Source organism: Microtus oregoni, unplaced genomic scaffold, assembly GCF_018167655.1.
Source record: "Microtus oregoni isolate MIOR12 unplaced genomic scaffold, Mior012 000002F_ref0000024, whole genome shotgun sequence".
Lineage (NCBI taxonomy): Eukaryota > Metazoa > Chordata > Mammalia > Rodentia > Cricetidae > Microtus > Microtus oregoni.
Window position 1 is genome coordinate 10228429 of NW_024543061.1, and position 23544 is coordinate 10251972.

General features: G+C 36.2%; 1 protein-coding gene across 1 annotated transcript in view; it reads left to right on the forward strand.

Moving 5' to 3' along the window:
• The window catches only part of LOC121440891 (zinc finger protein 431-like), a 34389-nt gene extending 11271 nt beyond the window's left edge, over nucleotides 1-23118 (forward strand). The window contains exons 2-4 of the mRNA XM_041641923.1: nucleotides 18461-18587; nucleotides 18786-18846; nucleotides 19985-23118. Coding sequence (XP_041497857.1) covers nucleotides 18461-18587; nucleotides 18786-18846; nucleotides 19985-21815 — 2019 coding nt within the window. The 3' untranslated portion in view covers nucleotides 21816-23118. The remainder of the gene's footprint in view (nucleotides 1-18460; nucleotides 18588-18785; nucleotides 18847-19984) is intronic.
• The last annotated feature ends 426 nt before the right edge of the window (nucleotides 23119-23544 follow it).

Genomic DNA, 23544 nt, shown 5'->3' on the forward strand with positions numbered 1-23544 from the left:
GTGTGCACACATGAGCACTACTGCTTTTTGTATGCAGAGGGGAGACAGATTGGAAAACTGAAGGTCTTCTTTCTAGAAGTTCTGAATTATGGCATTCAACTCTCAGGTTTCTCTCATAAATGTTACAAGTAGTTTAGAAACTGTTAGAAAGATGGTGATGGGATCACCTTTCAGCAATACATGACTAGAATACTGTTAACTTTCTCTTTCCACCTCCCACAATGGTGTGATTAAGTGAAATTTAGTTCCAGAGGACAAAAGGAGTTTCTGATCTGCAGAGATATATCAGGTGTGCTTGGTGTAGGGCAGGTAGATAGGTCAGAATTCAAATCTTGTGCCATAATCCTTATGGCAAGGAATAGATTGTAAATTATTCTTCTATGTTGTTTTTGAACGGGGCATCATTGTGGGCATGAGGAACTGCACTTTCCTTAAAACACAAGGAGGTATACATGGCTGCAGAACCTTAGCAAGGAATCACCCTCATTTGCAGAGAGATCTCTAGAGCATGGGGTTTCAGAGTTTGGAAGAAATGTTAGTAGCTAGAGGGACAAAAACAATTTAAAGGTCATTTTGGGCTGATTTTATGAAAATTGTAAAGTCTGTTTATTTAATTTCTATGCTGATAGGATTATAGATAGATTGGTTACATTGGCCATAATCACACTTTTCCTTGCTAAGTTTCCTTTGGTCTTCTGATTAAAAGTTGACAATATTTTCATATCTTTTTCTTGACCTTTTCTCTACATCCCCTTTATTTCTAAATATTGTATATATTTTTAATTGTTGTATCTTTAGTATAAAGATAAGTAAGTATTGAAGTCATATTATATCAATCTCTGTTCTACTTTCTCATAATTCCATTGAGCATTCTGAGTGTTTCCACTGTAAATGTACCTTTGTAATCAACTTACCTCTTATAAACCGTTGGGCATTGAACGGTTTTTATTGAATTCATTTTATGGTAAAAATTTATCCTGCACAATACTTACGATCTTACTGCATCATGTTTCCAAGGATCATTTATTCACTTCTTTACTTATTTAGCCTTTCTTGCTCTTGTTGTTGTTGTTAATTGTAAAAGACTTGGTTTGTCGTACAGAAGGTGTTATTGGTCTTGATATGTGACCCAGCACAATTTCTTTTTGAGGATGACCTGAGTTTCATTATCTACACTCAAATTGGGAGGCTTTTAACTTTTTACTATTCCATATTCAGGGGATCTGAAATCTTTTTTGGTATGTCATATGTGTGTGGCTCCTGAAGCAGAGTGTGCCTTCCAGTTCCTGAAACACTGATGCATCCCCTCAGGTAGTGAAGCAATAAGACTAATTTGTGTTTCTGTGTATGACTGCTTAGTAGTCAAGGAATCATAGAAGTTTCATAGGACACTTGATGTTAGACATTCATTTTGTGTACCCTGTATATCTAGCAAACTTCATTTGTATCTTGACAACTTAAGAGTATTTATCCTGAAAATTGCCATTACCTTATGTTTCTGATAAAAGCTAAAAAATCTGATTGCTCTCCATAAAATAGTCAAAGCATCCTTTTACTGTGGTGACTGCAGCCCAAGCCTGAGTTCATTCTTCAGGGCCCTATCAGTTGATTGGTAAGTAAGCACAGAAATGCTTAGAAGACTTCATGAAAAATTTAGCTAGAGGTCATTTGTGTGATATTTTTTAAAATTTATTTATTTATTAAAAATTTCCATCTCCTCTCCTACTCCCATTTTTCTCCCACTCCCCCCACTCCCTTTCCCCGCTCCCTCTGCAGTCCTAAGAGAAGTCAGGGTGCCCTGCCCCGTGGGAAGTCCAAGGCCCTTGTGTGATATTTTTGCCCCATATCCTTCTTATTTTCTTCATATCCCAAGTCAGTGAGTAAGGCAGTATTACCTGATTTCTTAGATCAAATATTTCTTCTGCTGGATGGTTATTACTGATGATATATTCACATCAATAGTAAAAAGGAAATAATGAGAAAGAAATGAAAAGTGTAGTTGAATGTTTCTCTCTCACACACCAATTTCTGAATAACCACTCAGAGGCTTTATTAATTATAAATATTTGGCCAATGGCTCAGATTATTTCTTGCTAGCTCTGCCCCATGGTTCCTGGTTGGTTACCTTACATCTTGCTTCTCTGGTAACTCTTAGTGTCTCCATTATTCTGACCTCTTTCTCTCCGTGTATCTGTTAGTTTTTCTACCTAGCTGTATTTTGCCTTGCCATACACCAAAATGTAGTAGAATGCGGGCCGCATCCAGCCGCCCAGCTAGCTTAACCCCCCCGAAATAACCACACAGAAATTGTTTTAATTAAATTACTGCCTGGCCCATTATATCTAGCCTCTTGGCCAACTGTCACATCTTGATTTAACCCATTACCATTAATGTGTCTCCTCACTTGACTGTGGCTTACTGGCAGGAGTCTAACCAGCATCAGTTTTGGGCATGAGAATCATGGTGTTTGCCACACTGCCCTTCTTCCCAGCATTTTGTTTGGTCTACTCCACCTACCTAAATTCTGCCCTATCAAACAACCAAGGCAGTTTCTTTATTCAACCAATGAAAGCAATACAAATACAGAAGGACCTCCTACACCACCAAAAGAGCTTTATTCATTAACCATACAAAGCAATACATATTCACAGAATACAGAAGAATACCCCACATCAGAAAGTTTTCATTTTGTTGAGAAAAACATCACTAGGTACTTTCAGATGACAGTAAAATGCTAAAAAGGATTCAGGGATTATCGATGATTTTAGCTCCATTAAAGGGAAGACCCTTGTTGTACATTTGAAACCTTGGAAGGTGTCACATCCAGCTAAGTCCTAATTTTATGGAAGAGTACACAAAGTAATTCCTTGTCCCAGCAGCAACATACAGAAACAGTACTAAATTTGGTCTAGGCTTGGTAGCATCTATTATATTTTGGAGGGATAACATATGTTATACTGATTCTGGAAACAGGTAAGATGTAAAATGTGAAGGTCATGGATTCTTCTTCTGTTGTCAGTACATCACTTTTGTGCCCATCTCTGTTTGGCAGAGTAATAGCTTCAGTGAAGAGATTGTGAGAGTTCATTGCAAGAAGCAGTAGAGATCCAAAACCACAGAGAAACCCTGTCTCGAAAAACCAAAAAAAAAAAAAAAAAAAAAAAAAGAAGCAGTAGAGATGACGCTGGGTTGCATTTGATACCACAGGATATCGAGATACCCAAGCAATGAAACATCTGCCATGGAGAGCTGCATATGGGGAGTAGAACTTGCGAAAGAGTACAATACATAAGAAGTTATAGGATGTTGTGGGATATGTTGATCAAACTTTGATTATAAAGCTTTCTTGGAATCAAAAAGCAGAAATAGTTATTAGCTGACCAAAAAATATCATAGAAGTTTACAATACTATGGAAAGATAAGAGACATAAAGTAGCAAGGTGGGGCTGTTAGAGGATATTGACCTTTTGTGGATGGAGGATGGAAGAGATATGAGTCACCAGTGACTGATCCACTGCATCTCTTAATTATTCAGGTTCTTACCACTGATATCTAAATCCCTGTATTTTCTTGATAAAGATTCATTAGTTAACATTTCATCTGGCACTCTAAAAGACATGCTTAATAAATATCAAGGGGTAATTAAGATTCCCAGAGATTGATTACACTGCAGCTTATTAACTTGAAATATTTAAACGACAGCTGTGGGGAAAGTTAAAAGATATACTGTTTCATTTTGATTTAGTAAAAGGGGAAATCTTGTGAAATATTGTTTGAAGATGTGTTACATTCAATTGTACTGTGGAATATTTGTTTAGTGATGCAAGAATGTATTGCGTTCTTTTATGTTGAATTTATTTAACTCTGTGAAGCTGTGTTACTTTGCCTGCCTAAAACACCTGATTGGTCTAATAAAGATCTGAATGGTCAGTAGATAAGCAGGAGAGGGATATGTGAGAATTTCCGGCTGAGATAATAAATAGAAGGTAAAAGAGATAAGAATTGAGGAGGGAAAAAGAGGATAGGAGGACATTACAGACCAGCCACACAGCTGCAAGGCCAGCCTTGATGTAAGAAGTAAAGAAAAGTATTTGTAACAGAGAAAGATGAAAGACCAGAGGTGAAATGTAGATGACATAAATTAAGAAAAGCTGTAGAGAAAGAAACCAAGCTCAGCCTGGGTATTCATAGGTAAGAATAAGTCTCTGTTTTAATGGGGAGCTGGGTGGTGAGGCTCAAAAGATAAAAGAAGAAAAAAACCAACTTCAGAATGGAGCATCCTTTGGGTATATGCCACAAAATAGTATAGCAGCTCCCTGGGGGTATATCTATGCCCAGTTTTCTGAGGACTGCCATTTTGATTTCCATAGTAGCTGTAAAAGTTTGTAAAAGTTATAAACCACACAAGAACCAGAGTGATATAATTGAAGTTTGGCTCAGCTCATGCCAGTCTAAAATTTAAGTTTTTCAGAGATTGAAATTCTTAGGTCTGCTCATATCAATACCCAAGTTCGAAGGCCTATCATTTCCTGCTACTCCAGATCCAGGGAATTTGACATCCTATTCCCCTGTATGTCACCTCTATACACATGGAAGGCATTCTCTCTCACACAAAAAAGATATACAAACTGTGTGGTTGGAATTGTTTTCAAAAGTTCTTGTGACTCATAAAGCAATAAAAGCAAAACACATTGCTTTAAGTGTTTAATATAAACCATGAACTGTTAACAGTCTGCAATCTTGCATTAGGTTTGGAAAAGTTTTTATTTCCTCTCTCTGCTGCACACTTATAGACAGTCATCTGTCACAAGAAACAAAATGATGCCTAAGTGATCTTAACAAATAGTTTATTATAAGTGAATGACATTCTTTTAGTAATCAAAACTGTTTTGTACAAATTTAAAGAATCAAAAGTCTTCCTTTGAGTCTCTCCAATTTTGGTGGAAAAGCTCTCCTTGTCCAATCCATTTTCTGTTATTGGCAAAAGTCACAGCTGCAGTGCACAGAATGAGTCCTGACTATTGCTTTCTTCTGGTTACATTTTCATTAAAATCTTGTTCTTGTGTAAGTGACCGTATGTTTGTACGTCTGTCTTTGTGTATTGTTTTACCAGTGGTTTTATCTATGTTGCTGATTTTATTAATTATCATTTAAGTTTATTGTTGTTTTTCTAGAAAATGATGTATCTTCACCATTTTTTATTCAGAAAGTTTACTATTATGATGTTATGAGTTCTTTGAGCATTTGTTGGCTTGGGAAGTTTCTGTGGAAAGGCAGTTGTAGTTTTCTTGATCTTAGAGGCTCACTTCTCATTGCTAGGTATACCTGTATTTTGCTGTTGTTTCCATCTTGTGTTTGTGTTTTTGTTGCTTAAATGATCGATATGGTTAACATGCTGGCTTTAAACAAAACTTCTCATATTTTATTGTCTGTCTTAATTAGCTTCAGCTGTCAACATGATGTAGCCTAGGGTAATTTGAGGGAGCATCACTTGAGGCTTTGCCCAGATCAGAACTGCTAGTTCCTATTTTGTAAAAACGTGTGTTGATTTGGGATCCTCTTCCACTGATGTCTGAATACCCTAAGCAAGTCAGCCTGACATGAACAAAAGAGTTAGCTGAATCCGAGACAGTAATTAAGCAAGAGAGAAAGCCAGAAAACAATATAATGTTCCCTTGTGGTTTTTGCCTTAAATTTCTAGCTTGAGTTTTTACCCTAAGCTCCCAGTTGTGGGATATTTTCTGGTAATATCAAATAAATCTGCTCAATACCTGAGATGCTTTTGGGTAGAGAATTTAATCACACCACGAAACAAGCAAGTTAGGTCAAAATGTAGCTCACCATAGCCCATTAGTTCACTTTGTCCATTCATTGGGCTGTGTTATCCTGTGTCCACTTAGTTAGAAAAGTTTTTGACTATGAAGATTTTTGAAACTATTTTATTGGTCTTAGAGCTGAGATTCTTCTTTAATTCCTATTTTTCTTACATTTTGACATTTCATAGTGTTTCAGATTTCCTGGCTGTTGTTTTAGGAAATTTTTGATTTAATATTTTCCCTGATTAATAAATCCATTTCTTCTATTATACATTCAAAGCCTGAAATTCTCTGTTCCATGTCTTATATTATTTTGGTGAAGCTTGCCTCTCTAGGTTCTTTATGATAACCTGGTATTTCATTTCCATAATTCCTTCAGTTTCCATTTTTAAAATTGTTTCTATTTCTAATTTTTGGTGTTGAACACATTCATTCATTTCTATCAATTGCTTGGTTTTTTGTTTTTGTTTTTTTCCTTTCTATAAGGAAATTAATAATTTTTGAAAATGTTTCATTATTTTTACCTTGCTTTCTTTAAGGGATTCATTCACTTCCTTTTTAAGGACATATGTCTTCTTCATAAAACTAATCATAAACTGGTAGTGACATATTGATCTGGTTGATCCTGATTTTGTGTTCTTATGCTGGTGTCCAAAATCTGAGTTTGAGGTGCTTGTGGTTCTATGTGCTGATTTTTTAGTTTGTCTTTGTTAAATGGGTGTTTTGTTCCTTAGTTTCTCTTGCTTTCTGATTTCTCTGTTCTGTGTGGCCTATAGTTGATCATGGGTTCTCAACCAAAGTTGGTGATTGAAAATTTTGTAGTAGGTGTGACATTTGTTTCAGGTGGGAGCAACTGTCAAAGTTTGGGGGATATAAAAAAGGAAGAGGAGAAGGAGTTTGGGAATAGTATAGAGGGACACTGGGAGAGTGGGAGAGGCCAGTGGGTAGGTGACCTAAAATGGACTTCTGGCAGATGGTGTGTTTTTTATATGAGTGAATGGTCTCCACCCAATTTGGAGGCTACAACACAGAGATGAGCCAGGAAGTAGGATTGGGGATAGTGTTGGGGCGGGGGGAGGGGAGGTTATTGAATGAATGGAGGAGTTACACAGGCAAGCAGTCTACAATGATTTTTCATGGCTGTCATGTCCTCTCATCCAGCAGGGAGTCAGCTTGCCTACCTGTTCTTGCTGATGTGGCCTTCACTTGAACACAGGAAAGTCTTTCAATTCAGGGGTGGAGACATGGCTTTTGGGATAGCAGCTGTAGGGTTGGTGGAGGATTTTGTGTCTGTGAGAACATAGGGAATGTAAAAGTTTCATGGGCTGGTGGACTGCCTCCCTGTTCTGTAACATGCATATGAGCAGGGGATGTTTGCCTGAGTTGGGAGCTGGAACACAGTCATATTTCTCTCTTTCTGAATGGGAATATATACTGTGCCATTATATATTGGAAATCACTAATTTGTTTCTTGATTTTTTACAAGGTGTGACAGTTTAAGAGATTGCCTTGAGTGTCAGAAGGGACATTGGACATTTGCACTGTTTAGGTTGTTATAGATTGTGAGAATCATTGAACTTAGACTAAATGCATTTTCATTTTTTTCTTTATTTTTTGTATTCTTATCTCATACAAAACATCCTGAGTGCAGTGTCCCCTTCTTGCACTCCTTTCTGTCCACCAACACCAGATCTACATTCGCCAAGATCCACTGCTACCATTTTCCTTCAGAAAAAAAGCAGGTCTTCCAGGGATATCAGCCAAACACATCATTCCAAGGTGCAGTAACACCAGGTACAAGCTCTTATATCAAGGCTGTAGAAGGCGATACAATAGGAGGAAAAATGTACCTAGAGGAGCCAATAGAGTCACAGACAATATGACTCTTACAATTAGGACAACCACAAACACCATAAACTAGAAAACCATAGCAGCATCTGTGCAGAAGACATGGCACGTTGACTTGAAGGCTCCATGATTGCCACTTAAATTTCTCTGAGCCCTTACAAGTCTTGCTTAGCTGATTCTGTGGGCCATGTTTTTCCTCAACCCCTCTGGATCCTACAATCCTAACCCCTCTTTCTATAGAATTTCTTTAGCTCAAGCTAATGTTTGGGTAGGGATCTCTGCAGGTTCTTTCATAAGCTGCCGAAAGAAAACTCTCTGATAAATATTGGGTTAAGTGCCAATCTATGATTATAGCTGAAAATAGGTTGAACCATTCATTGATTTTTTTTTTTTCTTCTTTAGTTGTGTTTGATTCTACCATAGTTTTCTGAGTTATTCAAATTCTGGTTCCTGGCCATTCAGGCAGCATCAGACATTCACTTATTCTCACAATTTGGGCTTCAAGTTAGACCAGTTATTAGCCACTATAGCAGTTCTGAGCCACCATTTCCCCTTCATATTTTGCAGTCAGGAAATACGTGTATCTAATGTTTTATGGCTGGCTTGGTGTCCCAGACCTACTGTGAGCTTTATATAGTTATAGAAGATGGCTGGTTTAGCCTCTGTAATCTTGATCACTACCAGCCCTAATGAGGGTTATAGGTTCTATGACGTTTTCACTGCACTAATTTCATATCCCCTGCTGAGAGCTCTCCTATTCCCATCATCTCTCTTTTTCATCTTCTCCTCCATACTTTCTTCACTCACCTGACTTTTACTGTTCCCATCCCCACTTGCTTCTGGTGCACCCACAAAGTCTATTATAGATTATCTTCCCAGGGAGTTCCCTGCATTTCCCCTAGATCTGTTCTTGTTGCATAGCCTCTGTGTATCTATATCTTGTACTCGGATTAACTGTGATTACCATGATTACACTTTGCTTAACTGCTAATTTACATTTCTGTGTATATGTTTGTCTGTGTGCTTCTGGGTTTCCTCACTTATGTTAATAAAGAACACTCAAGGAATAAGACAATGACAAACCTTATAATCCAATTATAATTGTGTCCACCTCCAAACAGAATTTTCAGTAGACGTTTCTAAAGTGGATGAGAAACACTAGAAGAAATTTTCACCACCCTTAGCCATCATGGAATTACATGTTAAAACTACTGTGAGATTTCTTCTTAATCCTGTCAGAATGGTTAAGTACATAACAACAATGAAAACTAATGCTGGCAAGGACATTGGAACAAGGGGATTTATTGCTTTTGCAAGTACACAGTTGCACAGCCATGTGGAAAACAATATTCAGTCTTCAGAAAACTGAGAATCAGTCTATCTCCAGACCCACTTATACTACTCTTGTATATAATACCAAAAGATCCTTCCGGAAGGATTCCTTCTCAAGTATGTTCACAGTGACTTTTTTCATAATAGCCAGAAAATGTGTCTCTGAGAGATTGTGTTGATTGATAATTCATGCAGTCAGGTTTCTCCGTTGTGAGTGGCATTTTCCCTAAGAAAGTGGGCCTGAATTAGAAATGGAAGCTATCTCCACATGAGACGGTGACTAGGCAAGAGATAGAGCCAGGAAACACTCATTGCCCATGTGTTTTGCCTTTAATTGTTAGCTTGAGTTTCTATCTTAAGTTCGCAAAATGATGGAGTGTGATCTGACACAATCAGTCAAATAGACCTATTCATTGCCTGAGCTGCTTCTGGTTATCAGATTTAATCACAGCAGCAAAAACACAAGTTATACCAAAATTAAAGAATCAACAAAAGGGATTTGTTTTTCCTATGCAAAACCTGGAGTGTTTCTTTTGTAAGAATGTCATTATATCATGACTTTAGGTGGCAAAAACCGTAGAAAGTTGTACTTAGAACTTAATTGGCTGTTCTTGTAGGACCAGGAAAATGGGAATGTTAAGAGTAATAGGAGAAAGAGGAGATGAAATAGGAGTGTCCCCGCCACCTGGCTAGCTTTATACCTGAAATAATTAAACGGAAACTGTATTCTTTTAAACACTGCTTGGCCCATTAGTTCCAGCCTCTTATTGGCTAGCTCTTACATATTGATCTAACTCGTTTTTAATATTCTGTATAGCCCACAAGGTGGATTACCAGGGAAGATCTTAACCTGCGGCTGTGTCGGGTGGGAGAATCATGGCAACTGCCTGACTCAGCTTCTTTCTCCCAGCATTCTGTTCTGTTTACTCCGACTACCTAATTTTCTGTCCTATCAAATGGGCCAAGGCAGTTTCATTATTAAATGAAAGTAACTCCTCCATCATTTCCCCTTTTTCTGTTTAAACAAAAAAGAAAGGCTTTAACTTTAACATAGTAAAATTACATATAACAAAGCAGTTATCAAGCAAGAATTACAGTTATAATATTTATATCTATTTTATCTTGTATCATAACTAAAGAAAACTCTAACTATCTATTTATTTTTCAACTCCATCAAAGACTCCAGAAGGATATAATACTTCCTAAGTAAACAAGAAATAAGAAAACTCTAGAAATGATAGAGACATCTCGCTGCCTGGACAGTCACCCAAAGTTCCTCTGTACCGTTGGGGCATCCATCTTTGGCCTACAGGCCCATAGTATCCAGCAGGCATTTCCATGAAGCTTGAAATTCCAAAGACAGTTCAGTCACTATCTGCTATGTCCTGTAGAATGTCTCGCAGACTCTTTCTTGAGTCAGGAACCACGAAAGACCATCTCATCTTTAGGCAAGTTTAGTAGTCCTCTTTCTGCAGGTTCTTTGTGTCCAGTTTATGCATCAGTCCAGGCAAGAGCAGTTTCTTGCCCAAATGGCTAACCAACTCCATAAGGAGCCTCTTCGATGCCCATCTCCTTGAAGTAGACTGGTGCAGCCAGGAGCAGACGTGTCTCATTGTCATGAAAAGCCCTAAGTTATTAAAATATTTTAAATGCCATATTTTGCAGTCTTTGAAAGATATGAAGAATGCCTATCTAACTGAAATATATCTCTATATATCTAGAAAATCTAACTAACATGACTACAAGCTTGACTATTATCCATTAACAACCTATATTTCCTAATTATACAATACATTTGAAAATGAACTACACAATCACAATACCTTAATCAAGATCAGAAATACATATAACAAAATTGACCTTAAAATCTATACCAATGCAAATTATTCATACCTATATTATTTCCCCCTTTAAATGTAAAAGAACATTTATAAACAATATTTGGGAACATAGGCGCTGTATATATCATGACTTTAGGTGGCAAAAACCGTAGAAAGTTGTACTTAGAACTTAATTGGCTGTTCTTGTAGGACCAGGAAAATGGGAATGTTAAGAGTAAGAGCAGAAAGAGGTGATTGATAGCATAGGATTTCAATCTAAATAGGCACCATAGAAAATTATACTTGAGGTCATTTATATGATATATTGAGCCCACAGTCTTTTATATTCTGCCTATGCCCTGGAAATTTAGTACAGCAGAATTAAAAATAATAGGCTAATTCCTTAAATGGAATACTGAATCTGTTGAATGGCTATTATTGATGCCTCATTCAGGTCATCAGTAAAAAAAAAAGGAACAACTGGGGCAAAAATAAATGAAAATGAAAAGATAGTTTCATATCAAAATAAATTGCTGAAACAGGTGGTTATTTTTAAGGAGTTTATCACCACTATAGAAAAGGCTCTTGCTATGGAATGGAAACTTTGCAAGGTGCCTTAAGGGTAAGACTCCATCTATCTAAACCTTCAGTGTATGAAAGGAGTAAGCAGAGTGTTTTCTATTCCCAAGAAGCAGCTTCATGCAAACCTGCTGCACTTGTGATTCAAGTGTGTTAGTATTTACGCCAATTACAAAGTCAAATTTAAGAATTTCTGTGAGTTTGAGGCCAGCCTGGTCTACAGGAGCTTGTTTCCAGGAAAGGCTCCAAAGTTACCAATAAACCTTGCCTCGAAAATCAAAACAAAACAACTAAATAGATGTTGAACTTTTCAGTATCTCCCATCATGTGTTTTTCCTGCAAACAAGAAAGAATAAAAATGTAATGAGTTCTTAGTCTGTAATTACAGTTCAGCATTGTTGCAGGCATCTTTGTTTGGAATAATCAGAAACCCATTGAGGAGACTGGGAGTTCCTTCCATGAAACTGTGAGGATGAAGCCTGGTGTTGTAATTTTTTCTCTCTCTTCCTTTATGTTTGTGGAAGCGTGCCAAGGGAGCTTCCAAATAAACAAGAAGTTTTATCCCTTCTTATAAGTTCCCAGCCTTGTGGCTTGCTTCTAGGCAGTTTTTCTTAAATTATCCTATTGACATTTTGTTTTGGGGCCTTTATTTTTCTCGACTCTTAATACTTTTCTTTACTTCTTGCTTTATGGCTTGTTGTTTACTTAGGTAGCTGTCCCCTGGTGTCCTCTTTTTTTTTTGCTCCTTGTTCTTTTTTTCCTCCCATATTTCTCCTTTCATTTGTTTTCTTTGCTTTCCAGACCTCTTATCCTTCCTGCCAACCTATTTGCTGTTCTGTTTTTTATTAGGCCAATCAGGTATTTTAGACTGGCAAAATATCACAGCTTTACAGAGTTAAACAAATGCAACCTAAAAGTATGCAGCACATCTTTTCACCATTGTAACACATGTTCCACATCAAAAAATATAAAACATATCTTAAAATAATATTTCACAACCTTTCTCCCCCTTTTGTCTAAATAAAAATGAAATATTTTAACTTTAACTTACTAAAACTATGTACAACAAAAGCAGTTACCAAGTAAGAATTACATTTACAATATTCAGTCCATTTGTATTTATCAATTTCAGAAAAAACACTCCATGATCCATCCCATTTTAGTGACTTCAAAGTTTGATACTTAGCTTACTTGCTATCATAGCTACAGTAAAGTGAAACTCTAATTATTTAGTCTTTAACTCCATCCTAGACCCGAGATGGAATTAATATTTCCTAACAGAGATACTGAGCTATCTGAACATTCAACCAAAGTTCCTTTGCAACATTAAACCATCCATTTTCAAAATACAGGAAGACTTTTCTCTGAAGTGGGGAATTTGAAGGACTATCCTTGTAATAGCAAAGCTTATCAGTCACTTTCCTCTGAGTCCTGCAGAATGTCTGGCCATCTCTTCTGTGAAGCAGAAGTCCCAAAGCATTGTTCTGCCTTGTTTTGAAAATGTTCAGCAATCACTTTCCTGTTGGACCTGCCTGTAAAATCTGCACAGCATACTGTTGAGCAGCCCAAAGTAGTAGCAGGTTCTTTTCAACCAGTGATTAGGCTTGCCAGAATGAAAGCAACTCCAGTGGAGATTCTTCAATACCCATCATCTTTTAAGCAATTAAGTAACATATCCTGTACATCTTTTAAGTGTTCGGAAACCATTTGTCTATCTAAATATATCTTGGTAGGACTCTGAAAAAATTCCTAACATTAATATATTTGATTGTTATAACTGTTTAACTACTAACCTTAGTTTCCTGATTATTCTAAATAGTTTTTAATAATAGCTTTCAAAAACTAGAACTTTATCTTATACTTTTAAATGTGTTTCACAGATACCATAACTTAAATAAGAATAAAAATATATATGCACAGTAACAAAAAATAACTTAAATACTTATCAAAATACTGGGTTTCCCTAAATGATAACAAGCATGTATAGCCCACCAAATAACCAAAAGCCTACCATATTTTATCTGTTGGAAATGTGGGTGTCATGTTCTCTAGATTACTTCTTGCTAAATATGGGTGAAGACATCTTTATGGTTCTCTGAGAAAATTAGAGATAATGTCCAAGTACTTGGAAAAGCATCTATAATCTTTATTCATAGTCATCACTTCTGAAGATTTAGGAGGTCTACCCTGATTAAACCTGATCAATGTCATTCCTTAAAAAATTCACAGAATTTAGTCTGCTGTGGAAACAAAGGCAAAACCTTTTCTCAAAAATATTTTTTATTTCCATTTAACAGATTTGACTCATATTTTAAAATTAAGATAACTTGACAACAAAAGACCAAATAATCTAAAAATCGGGTACAGTCCTAAACAGAAAACTCTGAGCAGATGAATCTCAAAGGGCTGAGGGACACATAAGGAAATGCTCAGCATAATTAGCTATCAGAGAAATGCAAATTAAAACAGCTCTGAGATTCGATCTTATACCTGCCAGAATGGCCAAGAAAAAAAACACTGTTGAAAGCTTATGCTGAAAAGAATATGGGATAAGGACAACACTTCTCCATTGGTGGTCTTGTAAACTTGTACAATTGCTTTGGAAATCAGTATAGTGATTTCTCAGATAATTAGGAAACAATTTAAGTAATAAAATTTGGTTAATTTAAGTGATAATGGTGAGCTAAAAATACACTTAAGATATTGGTCAAACAGTATTGCAAATAATATGGTTTCTGAGTGTTTATTTTTGTGCTGAGCAGCTGGAAACCAACTAAATGCTTCCACCATCAAACCTAGAGACCCCTCAACTGAAGAATAGATAAAGAAAATGTGGTAGATTTATACAATGAAGTACTACAGAAAGGTAAATTGTAATGGCATCTTGAAATTTGCAGGTAAATGGATGGATTTAGAAAAAACATTGAGTGAGGTAACCCAGACCAAGAAAGACAAATATAATATGGACTCACTCAAAAGTGGCTCTTAGTCATCAAGCAAAGAAAATCCAGCCTAGAATCTACAACCCTGGATAAACTAGACAACAGAAGTCCCTAAGAAAGACATACATGAATCTACATTGGATGGTGGAAAAGACAAGATCTGAGTAAATCAGGAGTGTGAGTGTCACAGGAGAGAGTAGAAGGAGAGAGGAGTAGAAAGAAGGGGAGTGAAGAAAAATGTAAAGCTCAATAAAAGCAATAGTAACAAAAAGATAACCCAAAATACCTAAATTGTTTCAATTTTGTAGTGCTGTTTATAATACCATGCCTTCCACCAGCTATCTGGTGCCCATCAGCCATCAAAAAGGTCAGAATCAACACAATACAATACAGGATCTTGACTCCTTGTGTATTTCTTATCTGTACATGACTTTTTACATTTCTATTAGTGTTAGTATCTTTTAAAGACTTTACTACTTTTAAATATATTTCTATAAATGCCTATACCTATTGTCTTTGCTTTCTAAAGCCTATGCAAATTGTAAAATACACTGGAAACATTTTACAGGTTTTTTTTTTCAATCTGAACCTGTTTAACTGAATATCATTTAGCCTTTTTGACAACATAAGTCTTTACTGTGCAGCATTGACCTCCATTGGTAAGTTGGCTGAAGGCTCCTCCTGCTTCTCTATTTATGAAAACCAACCATTAAGCTTGCAGCCATATAGAAATTGTGTTTCAAGAACTACATTCTACCTTCATATTGCTGGGAATCTGATTCTTGTGATGCTTGCAGACTTTTTTTATGGTTAGAATTTTCATATACCTACTGATCAAGGGTTTCTTCTATAAGGCAGAAACTCTTTTTTTTTAAATATTTATTTATTATGTATACAATATTCTGTCCGTGTGTATGACTGCAGGCCAGAAGAGGGCACCAGACCTCATTACAGATGGTTGTGAGCCACCATGTGGTTGCCGGGAATTGAACTCAGGAGCAGGCAATGCTCTTAACCTCTGAGCCATCTCTCCAGCCCAAGGCAGAAACTCTTAAGCCATGAATTTTGAGCCCCACATTGGGCACTAAAATGTACGCAGTTGATTTAGCTCTTTGGGAAACCCTGACACCCACTTTAAATAAATCACAGAGCTTTATTATTACTTATTACTCTCTGGCCTTAACTTGGTTTGTTTCTAGACATTTTTTTTAAATTTATTTATTTATTAAGGATTTCTGCCTCGTCCCCGCAAATGCTTCCCATTTCCCTCCCCCTCCCCCGCTCAAGTCCCCCTCCCTCATCTGCTCGAAGAGCAATCAGGGTTCCCTGACCTGTGGGAAGCCCAAGGACTGCCCACCTCTATCCAGGTCTCATAAGGTGAGCATCCAAACTGCCTAGGCTCCCACAAAGCCAGTACGTGCAGTAGGATCAAAAACCCACTGCGATTGTTCTTGAATTCTCAGTATTCCTCATTGTCCGCTATGTTCAGGTAGTCCGGATTTATCCCATGCTTTTTCAGACCTAGGCCAGCTGGCCTTGGTGAGTTCCCAATAGAACATCCCCATTGTCTTAGTGTGTGGGTGCACCCCTCGTGGTCCAGAGTTCCTTGCACGTGCTCCGTCTCCTTCTGCTCCTGATTTGGGCCTTGAGATTTCTGTCCGGTGCTCCCATGTGGGTCTCTGTCTAGACATTTTTTAACATAAATTATTCCATCAATCTTTTGCCTCTAGCTTTTTATGTTTTTCTATTCTATATACCTTTCTTGAACTCTTACTCTTTAGCTTGTTGTGTAGCTGGTTGGCTGGCCACTGGTGCCCTATCTTTTTCTTGTTCCTCCCTCCTACTTCCTCCCAGATTTCTCCTCATTTTTATTCTCTCTGCCTTCCAGACCCTCATATCTTTTCCTAATAAGCTATTAGCTGTTCATCTCTTTGTCAGCAAAATCAGGTGCGTAAGACAAGCAAAGCATCAGAGCTTCACAGAGTTAAAAATTTCAGCATAAAAGAATACAACAGATCTTTGCATCATTGAAAGAATTTTTCCAGAACTTAGGTAAATAAAACTTACCTTAAAATAATATTTTGCAATAGCCTGGATTGCATTTTGAGACCTCAAGATATTGAGATACTTAAGCAATGAGGCATCTTCCATGGAGAGCAAGCTATCTATAGGGATTGAGGGTAATCAAAGAGAGTGATGTATGAAAAGTTACAGGGATAAGATTATCTCGGTCCTTTGAAACAGAAGTTGCATGCATCTGAGCTAGAGCATCAGGATTGGATGTTTGTGCTGCTGTGCTTCAGTTTTGCCTTGGTCCAATCTTCCCTCGGTGTGTCTCCATTTTCCTCTTTTGGAATGTGGTAATGGTATTTGATGTCATTATATGTTTCAAAGATGTAACACATTTTCTGATTTTACAAGATGTCAGTCTCAAGAGATTGTCTTCAGTGTCACAGAAGACTTTGGACATTTAAACATTGTATGCCCCATTTGCAGAGTATGGGGATCTTTGAGGTGACTACAGTATATTCTTCATGGATGACCATGGTCATATAGTAATTGATTAAATTAAACACCTCCCCAAATAGGAAGATGCATGTGAATATGTACCATTTGTTGGTGACTTTCTGCTGATTGTTTTTGAAATCATTAGTAGAAGGAGACTTTCTGGATGGAATTCCTCATTGGAGATGTGATCTGAGTCTCTCAACCTATTTCTTGTTCTTTGTGTACTGTTTTATATTTGATACTAATCAGTAAGCTTCCTTCTTGTGCAGTCATGCCTTCACCACTATTATAGTAGTGTTACATAACATTCAGTATAAATTATTGTTATTCTGTTATAAGGTAGTTTAGTAGCCTGCTGTTTGAATCTTCTTGTTTGTAGGTTTTTGTCCATGTAGCCCTAACATTTTTTAAAAGTAGTTCTGTACACCAGGCTGGCCTCAATCTCAGAGTTTCTCTGACTCTGGATCCCAAATGTTGTGATTAAATGTGGGCCAACATTCCATACTTTTGTTTTTATATTATTGATTGATCGTTTTATCTCTGTCAAACATATGACGTTGTATTGAGATTCCCCCATATCTTGAATATAGAAAGTTTTAAGAGGGTATCATTTTGTTTTCCTGAATGGCATGTATTTATGATATTAATAATGCATGAGCTGTCTGAGACATTGGATTCCTGTAATGTTTGTTTTGAAATTTTTTATTGTATATGAGAATTTTCCTGTATGCATATATATGAACCATAGAGGTACCTGGTTCTCACAGTGATCAAAACATAATCCCAGATACTCAGAGCTTGAACTAATAAATAATTGTGGTTCCCTTTTCAGTACAGATAATCGAAGACTCCTATATGCAAGCAAGCGAGTTCCCCTTATTTTGAGCCCTCTTTCTTGCCCTGTGTTGCTTACTTGTTATCAACATTTATATTGCTAATGTTTTCATGTCTCAATTTGTAACTTTTTAAATATACAGTTCCTTTAGTAAAGTTTTATTGATTTTACAGTTTAAATTAGCACACTTCAGGTTTTGGGAAGAGGAATACAGAGCTGGAGTTAATGCATAACTCTTTGGAATTTCACCAAACACCTATGTATTTTTTCTATGATTTTTTGTTTGTTTGTTTTTGCCTGATTTTTGCATAGATAATAGGTTCTTAATATGTAATTCTGAAGTCCTGGACATGATTGATTAAACTTTTACAGCATTTAAGTGAGAGGCCTCTGCCTTCTGAGTGCTGGAATTAAAGGCATGAGCCAATGTATCAAGCTTGCCCATCTTGTTCTTTGTTTTTGTATGCAGTAATTAATTGTTCATTCAATTTTTCCTATGTGTCCTCTGTACTTCTGATCTGTTTACTTGTCTCTATGTTTGTTTATAGAAATTTCTCTTGTAGGTGATATTCCATTCAAGGGGTATAGAAATGATAGAGGTGAACATCATCCTATTTAGTTTCCTTCAAAAGTTACTTTGGTGACTGAATTAAAATGTCTATGGTATGAAATAATTGGGGGTAAGCCACAGAATTATGTGAGTATACTGTCAAAGAATTATACATTTACAATGTTGTCCTCATCATGCTTTCTATTGTACATGTATATTGGAAAATTTAGGATGCAGTGACCTATGATGATGTGCATATTGATTTTACTTGGGAAGAGTGGACTTTGCTGAATTCTTCCCAGAAGAATCTCTACAAAGATGTTATGCTGGAGACCTACAGGAACCTCACTATTATAGGTAAGACTGAATTTCCTCTTATGTTTCAAAATAAGGGAACAACAGTTCATTGGTTATTGATGTTCTTCTCTAATTTTATTAAGAAAGGAGAACCATTGATTGAATAAATCAGGCATGGTTCTAAGGTTCAGGGAAGAGAGTAACTAAAATTTTACATCATTTTCAATATTACATTTATTTTCTGATATTATATTTTAGGATACACTTGGGAAGACCGTAATATTGAAAATCATTCTCAATGGTCTAGAAGATATGAAAGGTAACTTTCATGGGCAAGCTGATACAAATGTTCCTCTGGAGAAATTGTAGTGTGTATTGGAAGTTTTAAACAAAAACAATGTAATAAATAATGACACTTTATGTGCATCAATGATTATTACATTGTCACAAAACCATGTACCTCAGTGTCAGCTGTATGAATTGCATTTGAACACCATGCTTTTAAGAAAGAAGCTAAGTGTCCTAAGAGATATCACCATTTGAGACATAGCATTATGAGAGCTATGCTATAGAATTGTCAATCAATTTTTTCATACCACTCATATTACAAAAATTATAAACATTGAAATGGTGATAAGTATGTCTCCAAGAGTTTCTAATATGCAAATAGTACATATTGAAGCTTATGTGTCTCATATACTTGATGTGATTGTACTAAGTTTATTGAGGGTTCAATTAGAGTAAAGAGTAAAGGGGAACTTGTGGCCAAACCTTAATCGCTATACTAAAAGTCAATGATTATAGAGGGTCAAACTCTGTTAATTCAATTGGAATCTTTTTATTTAATTTTCCTTTACTAGGTACATCATATGTCACTCTGGATACAAGGCTTATGAGCATAGAGATATGGAAAGACATAACATACTTCTCTCTCAGAGTAATTAGAAGATATGTAGCAGTCCACAGGTTAAGCATGCTTGTTGAAAATCGTTCAAGTATTTAAGTAATTTGTTTTCTTGTTTCAATATTAATACATCAAAAAATGCACATTGAAGAAAATCCCCAAGAATACTAGAAATAAGTAATACTCCTGTTTGTCCTAGCTCACTTAGCAAATATAGTAACTTTCACAGTATAGGAAAATATATGAATACAATAAGGATATTAAAGATCTGAGCTTTTCAAATTCTCTTCAAATATGTAAAAATTTTTGTATAGAAAAATGATTCTGTAAATGTGACTCCTGTAATAAAGGATCCTACCATCAAAGGTACCTACGGTGTTTCAAAACATCTTTAGTAAATGGAAACAACATGAGTATAAATACAGTGATAAAACCTTAAGATCTAATTCCTTTTAAAAATTGGAACAAATTTAAAAATTATTTGTTACAGTTATAAAGATTCAACAGTATATTGAATGTGGTAAAACTTTTAAATATGCCATTATCTTTGCAGGCATGAAGGAAGTCAAACTGGAGGGAAAACTGCCATATACCTTCAAAGTATTAAAGCCATTGCATGTGACAGTGATCTTCAAAGGCATAAAAGAACTAATCCTAGTGAGAAACCATATGAGTGTAAGCAATATGTGAAGCCCAAAAGACATCCAAATCATAAAAGAACATATACTGGAGAGAAACCCTTTGAATGTAATCACTGTGATAAAGCCTTTGCATATCATAGTCATCTTCAAAGACATAAAAGAATACATACTGGAGAGAAACCCTTTGAATGTACTCAGTGTGGTAAAGCCTTTGCATGTCACAGTCATCTTCAAATGCATAAAAGAACACATACCGGAGAGAAACCTTATGAATGTACTCAGTGTGGTAAAGCCTTTGCATATCGCAGTGGTTTTCAGAGACATAAAAGAATACATACTGGAGAGAAACCCTATGAATGTAATCAGTGTGATAAAGCCTTTGTATGTCACAGTGGTCTTCAAATGCATAAAAGAACACATACTGGAGAGAAACCTTATGAATGTACTCAGTGTGGTAAAGCCTTTGCATATCACAGTGATCTTCAAAGGCATAAAAGAACACATTCTGGTGAGAAACCCTTTGAATGTAATCACTGTAGTAAAGTCTTTGCACGTCACAGTTATCTTGAAATACATGAAAGAACACATACTGGAGAGAAACCCTATGAATGTAATCAGTGTGGGAAAGCCTTTGCAAGTCAAAGTTGTCTTTACATTCATAAAAGAACACATACTGGAGAGAAACCATATAAATGTAATCAGTGTGATAAAGCCTTTACATATCCCAGTCTTCTTCAAAGGCATAAAAGAACACATTCTCGAAAGAAACCATATGAATGTAATCAGTGTGGTAAAGGTTTTTCATGTATCAGTACACTTCAAACCCATGTAAGAACACATACTGGAGAGAAACCCTATGAATGTAATCAGTGTGGTAAAGCCTTTTCAAGTCAGGGTTATTTTCACATTCATAAAAGAGCACATACTGTAGAAAAACCCTATGAATGTACTCAGTGTGGTAAATCCTTTGTATGTCACAAAAATCTCCAAATACACGAAAGAACCCACACTGGAGAGAAACCCTATGTATGTAATCAGTGTGGTAAAGCTTTTGCATGTAATAGTCATCTTCGATTGCATAAACAAACACATACAGGAGAGAAACCCTATGAATGTGATCAATGTGGTAAAGCCTTTGCATGTCATGGTGATCTTCAAAGGCATAAAAGAACACATAAAGGAGAGAAACCCTTTGAATGTAATCAGTGTGGTAAAGCCTTTACACGCCACAGTCATCTTCAAATACATAAAAGGACACATACAGGAGAGAAACCCTATGAATGTAATCAGTGTGGTAAAGCATTTGCACATCACAGTGCTATTAAGAGGCATAAAAGAACCCATACTGGAGAAAAACCCTTTGAATGTAATCAGTGTGGTAAAGCCTTTGTACGTCACATCCATCTTCAAAAACATAAAAGAATGCATAATGAAGAGAAAACCTATGAATGCAATCAATGTCCTAAAGCCTTTGGATATCACAGTGGTCTTCAGCACCATAAAGGAACACATACTGGAGAGAAACCCTATGAATGTAATCAGTGTGGCAAATCCTTTACATGCCAAAGTAATCTTGAAATGCATAAAAGAATACATACTGGAGAGAAACCCTATAAATGTGATCAATGTGATAAAGTCTTTGGATATCGCAATGTTCATCAAAGGCATAAAATAACACATACTGGAGAGAAACCCTATGAATGTAATCAGATCGGAAAGCCTTTGGATGTCATGGTCACCTGATGCATAAAAGAGCACATACTTGAGAAAAACCTTATGGACGTACTCAGTGTGGTAAAGTCTTTTAATGTCACACCCATCTCCTTATACATACGAGAACCCAGACTGGAGAGAAATTCTGACTAATCAGTGTGGTAAAGCTTTGCATGTAGTGGTTATTTTCAAATGTATGTAATCAATAATATAAAGCCTTTGTATGTCACAGTCATCTTGAAATGCATAAAAGAACACGTACCTTAAAGAAATCCATGAATGTAATCAGTGTGGTAGATTCTTTGCATATCTCAATGATCTTTGAAGGCTTAAAAGAACATATGCTGGAGATAAATTCTATGAATGTATTTAGTGTGTTACAGTATTTAACGTCACAATAGTTTCTGAATACATTAAACAATCTGTATTGGCGAGAAAACCTATGAATGTACTCATTGTGATCAAATTTTTGCATGTCAACAAATCTAAAAAAGAACAAATGAACACATACTGCAGAATAGATACTCTGAGGATTATTATGAATTCATATACTGAGAACTTATTAATATTCTATTCATACTCTGTCTTGATGTAATTTATTATCAGGTCACTGTACAAACTAGAGAACACATACTCTGGATTACTCTCTATTCATTTCACTCAGTGAGAATTTAATAGTCTAGTCATACTCTGTTCTGAGACATAATTCTATATCAAATCGCAGCAGAGACATGAATGCTCCCTCTCAACTGCTTGTGAAGGGCCAAAATTAGAGCCTGTTTTTTATCCTGACAGGTATTCAGGATATCTAAATGTTCTTTTCCTCCTTTTTTGTAATATGAGGTTTCCTACAAAGTGGTTGCCTTTGGAATTCTTGGTCTAGAGTGGCTTTAGTTCCTAAACAACATAATGCTAATGACTGATGCCTCAAAGTGTTAAAATAATTGACTGTTCAAGTTGTCTTTTGAATCATGTTCAAGAAGTCTTTCTTTACATTCTCGCTTTTGTTTTGGGGTATAGTACTATATGGAAAATTAAGCATGGACAATTTCAATAGTCAGAGGGATGCTCTCCCAATATTTTTATGGTTGCTGTTTTATTGTTTTGTCTTCATATTCTTTACTAATATATCTACATCCCCATGCCCATACCCTGTTAAGAGGTGTTTTTTGTTGAGGCCAGTTCCGGATATATGGTGCCCAACATGGGGCGGTCACCAGCATATGGTGCCAGAATGTGGGGCTAACTAGTGAACCCCAAAATGAACAGTACTGTAGCCAGGTATACAAGGGAGTATGTGAGGGAACCCACAAGAATACTTTGTACTAGATCCACTGCCATTGCTCTTTGAAGGTACTTTATCTACCAAGTTGTGCATGGGAGGTTTCTCTTGCTTCTGCTGATACCAAGCTAATAAATAATCAGTTTCCTCACTCATCTGTCAAGTTTTGGTAATGTTTTCTCCCAAAAATGCAAAGAGGAAAGATGGAGTCTGAGTTGTCTTTATCTTTACATCACATGTGACAGACACCTGGCATTAAAAATAGAAAGCAAATACCCACAAATGATTAACATCCCTATACTACTCGTTATTTTACAAGCTCAACAGCACTAACCAGAGCTAAGCAACTACTCACAGATAGTATAATAGCTTTAACTATTTTCTTCTATCAGTTATTTTAATTGTTACACCCATATATAGTTGATCTATTTTGAGTTAATTTTTATATCAAATGGGATATCAAAATTAATTGCCTTA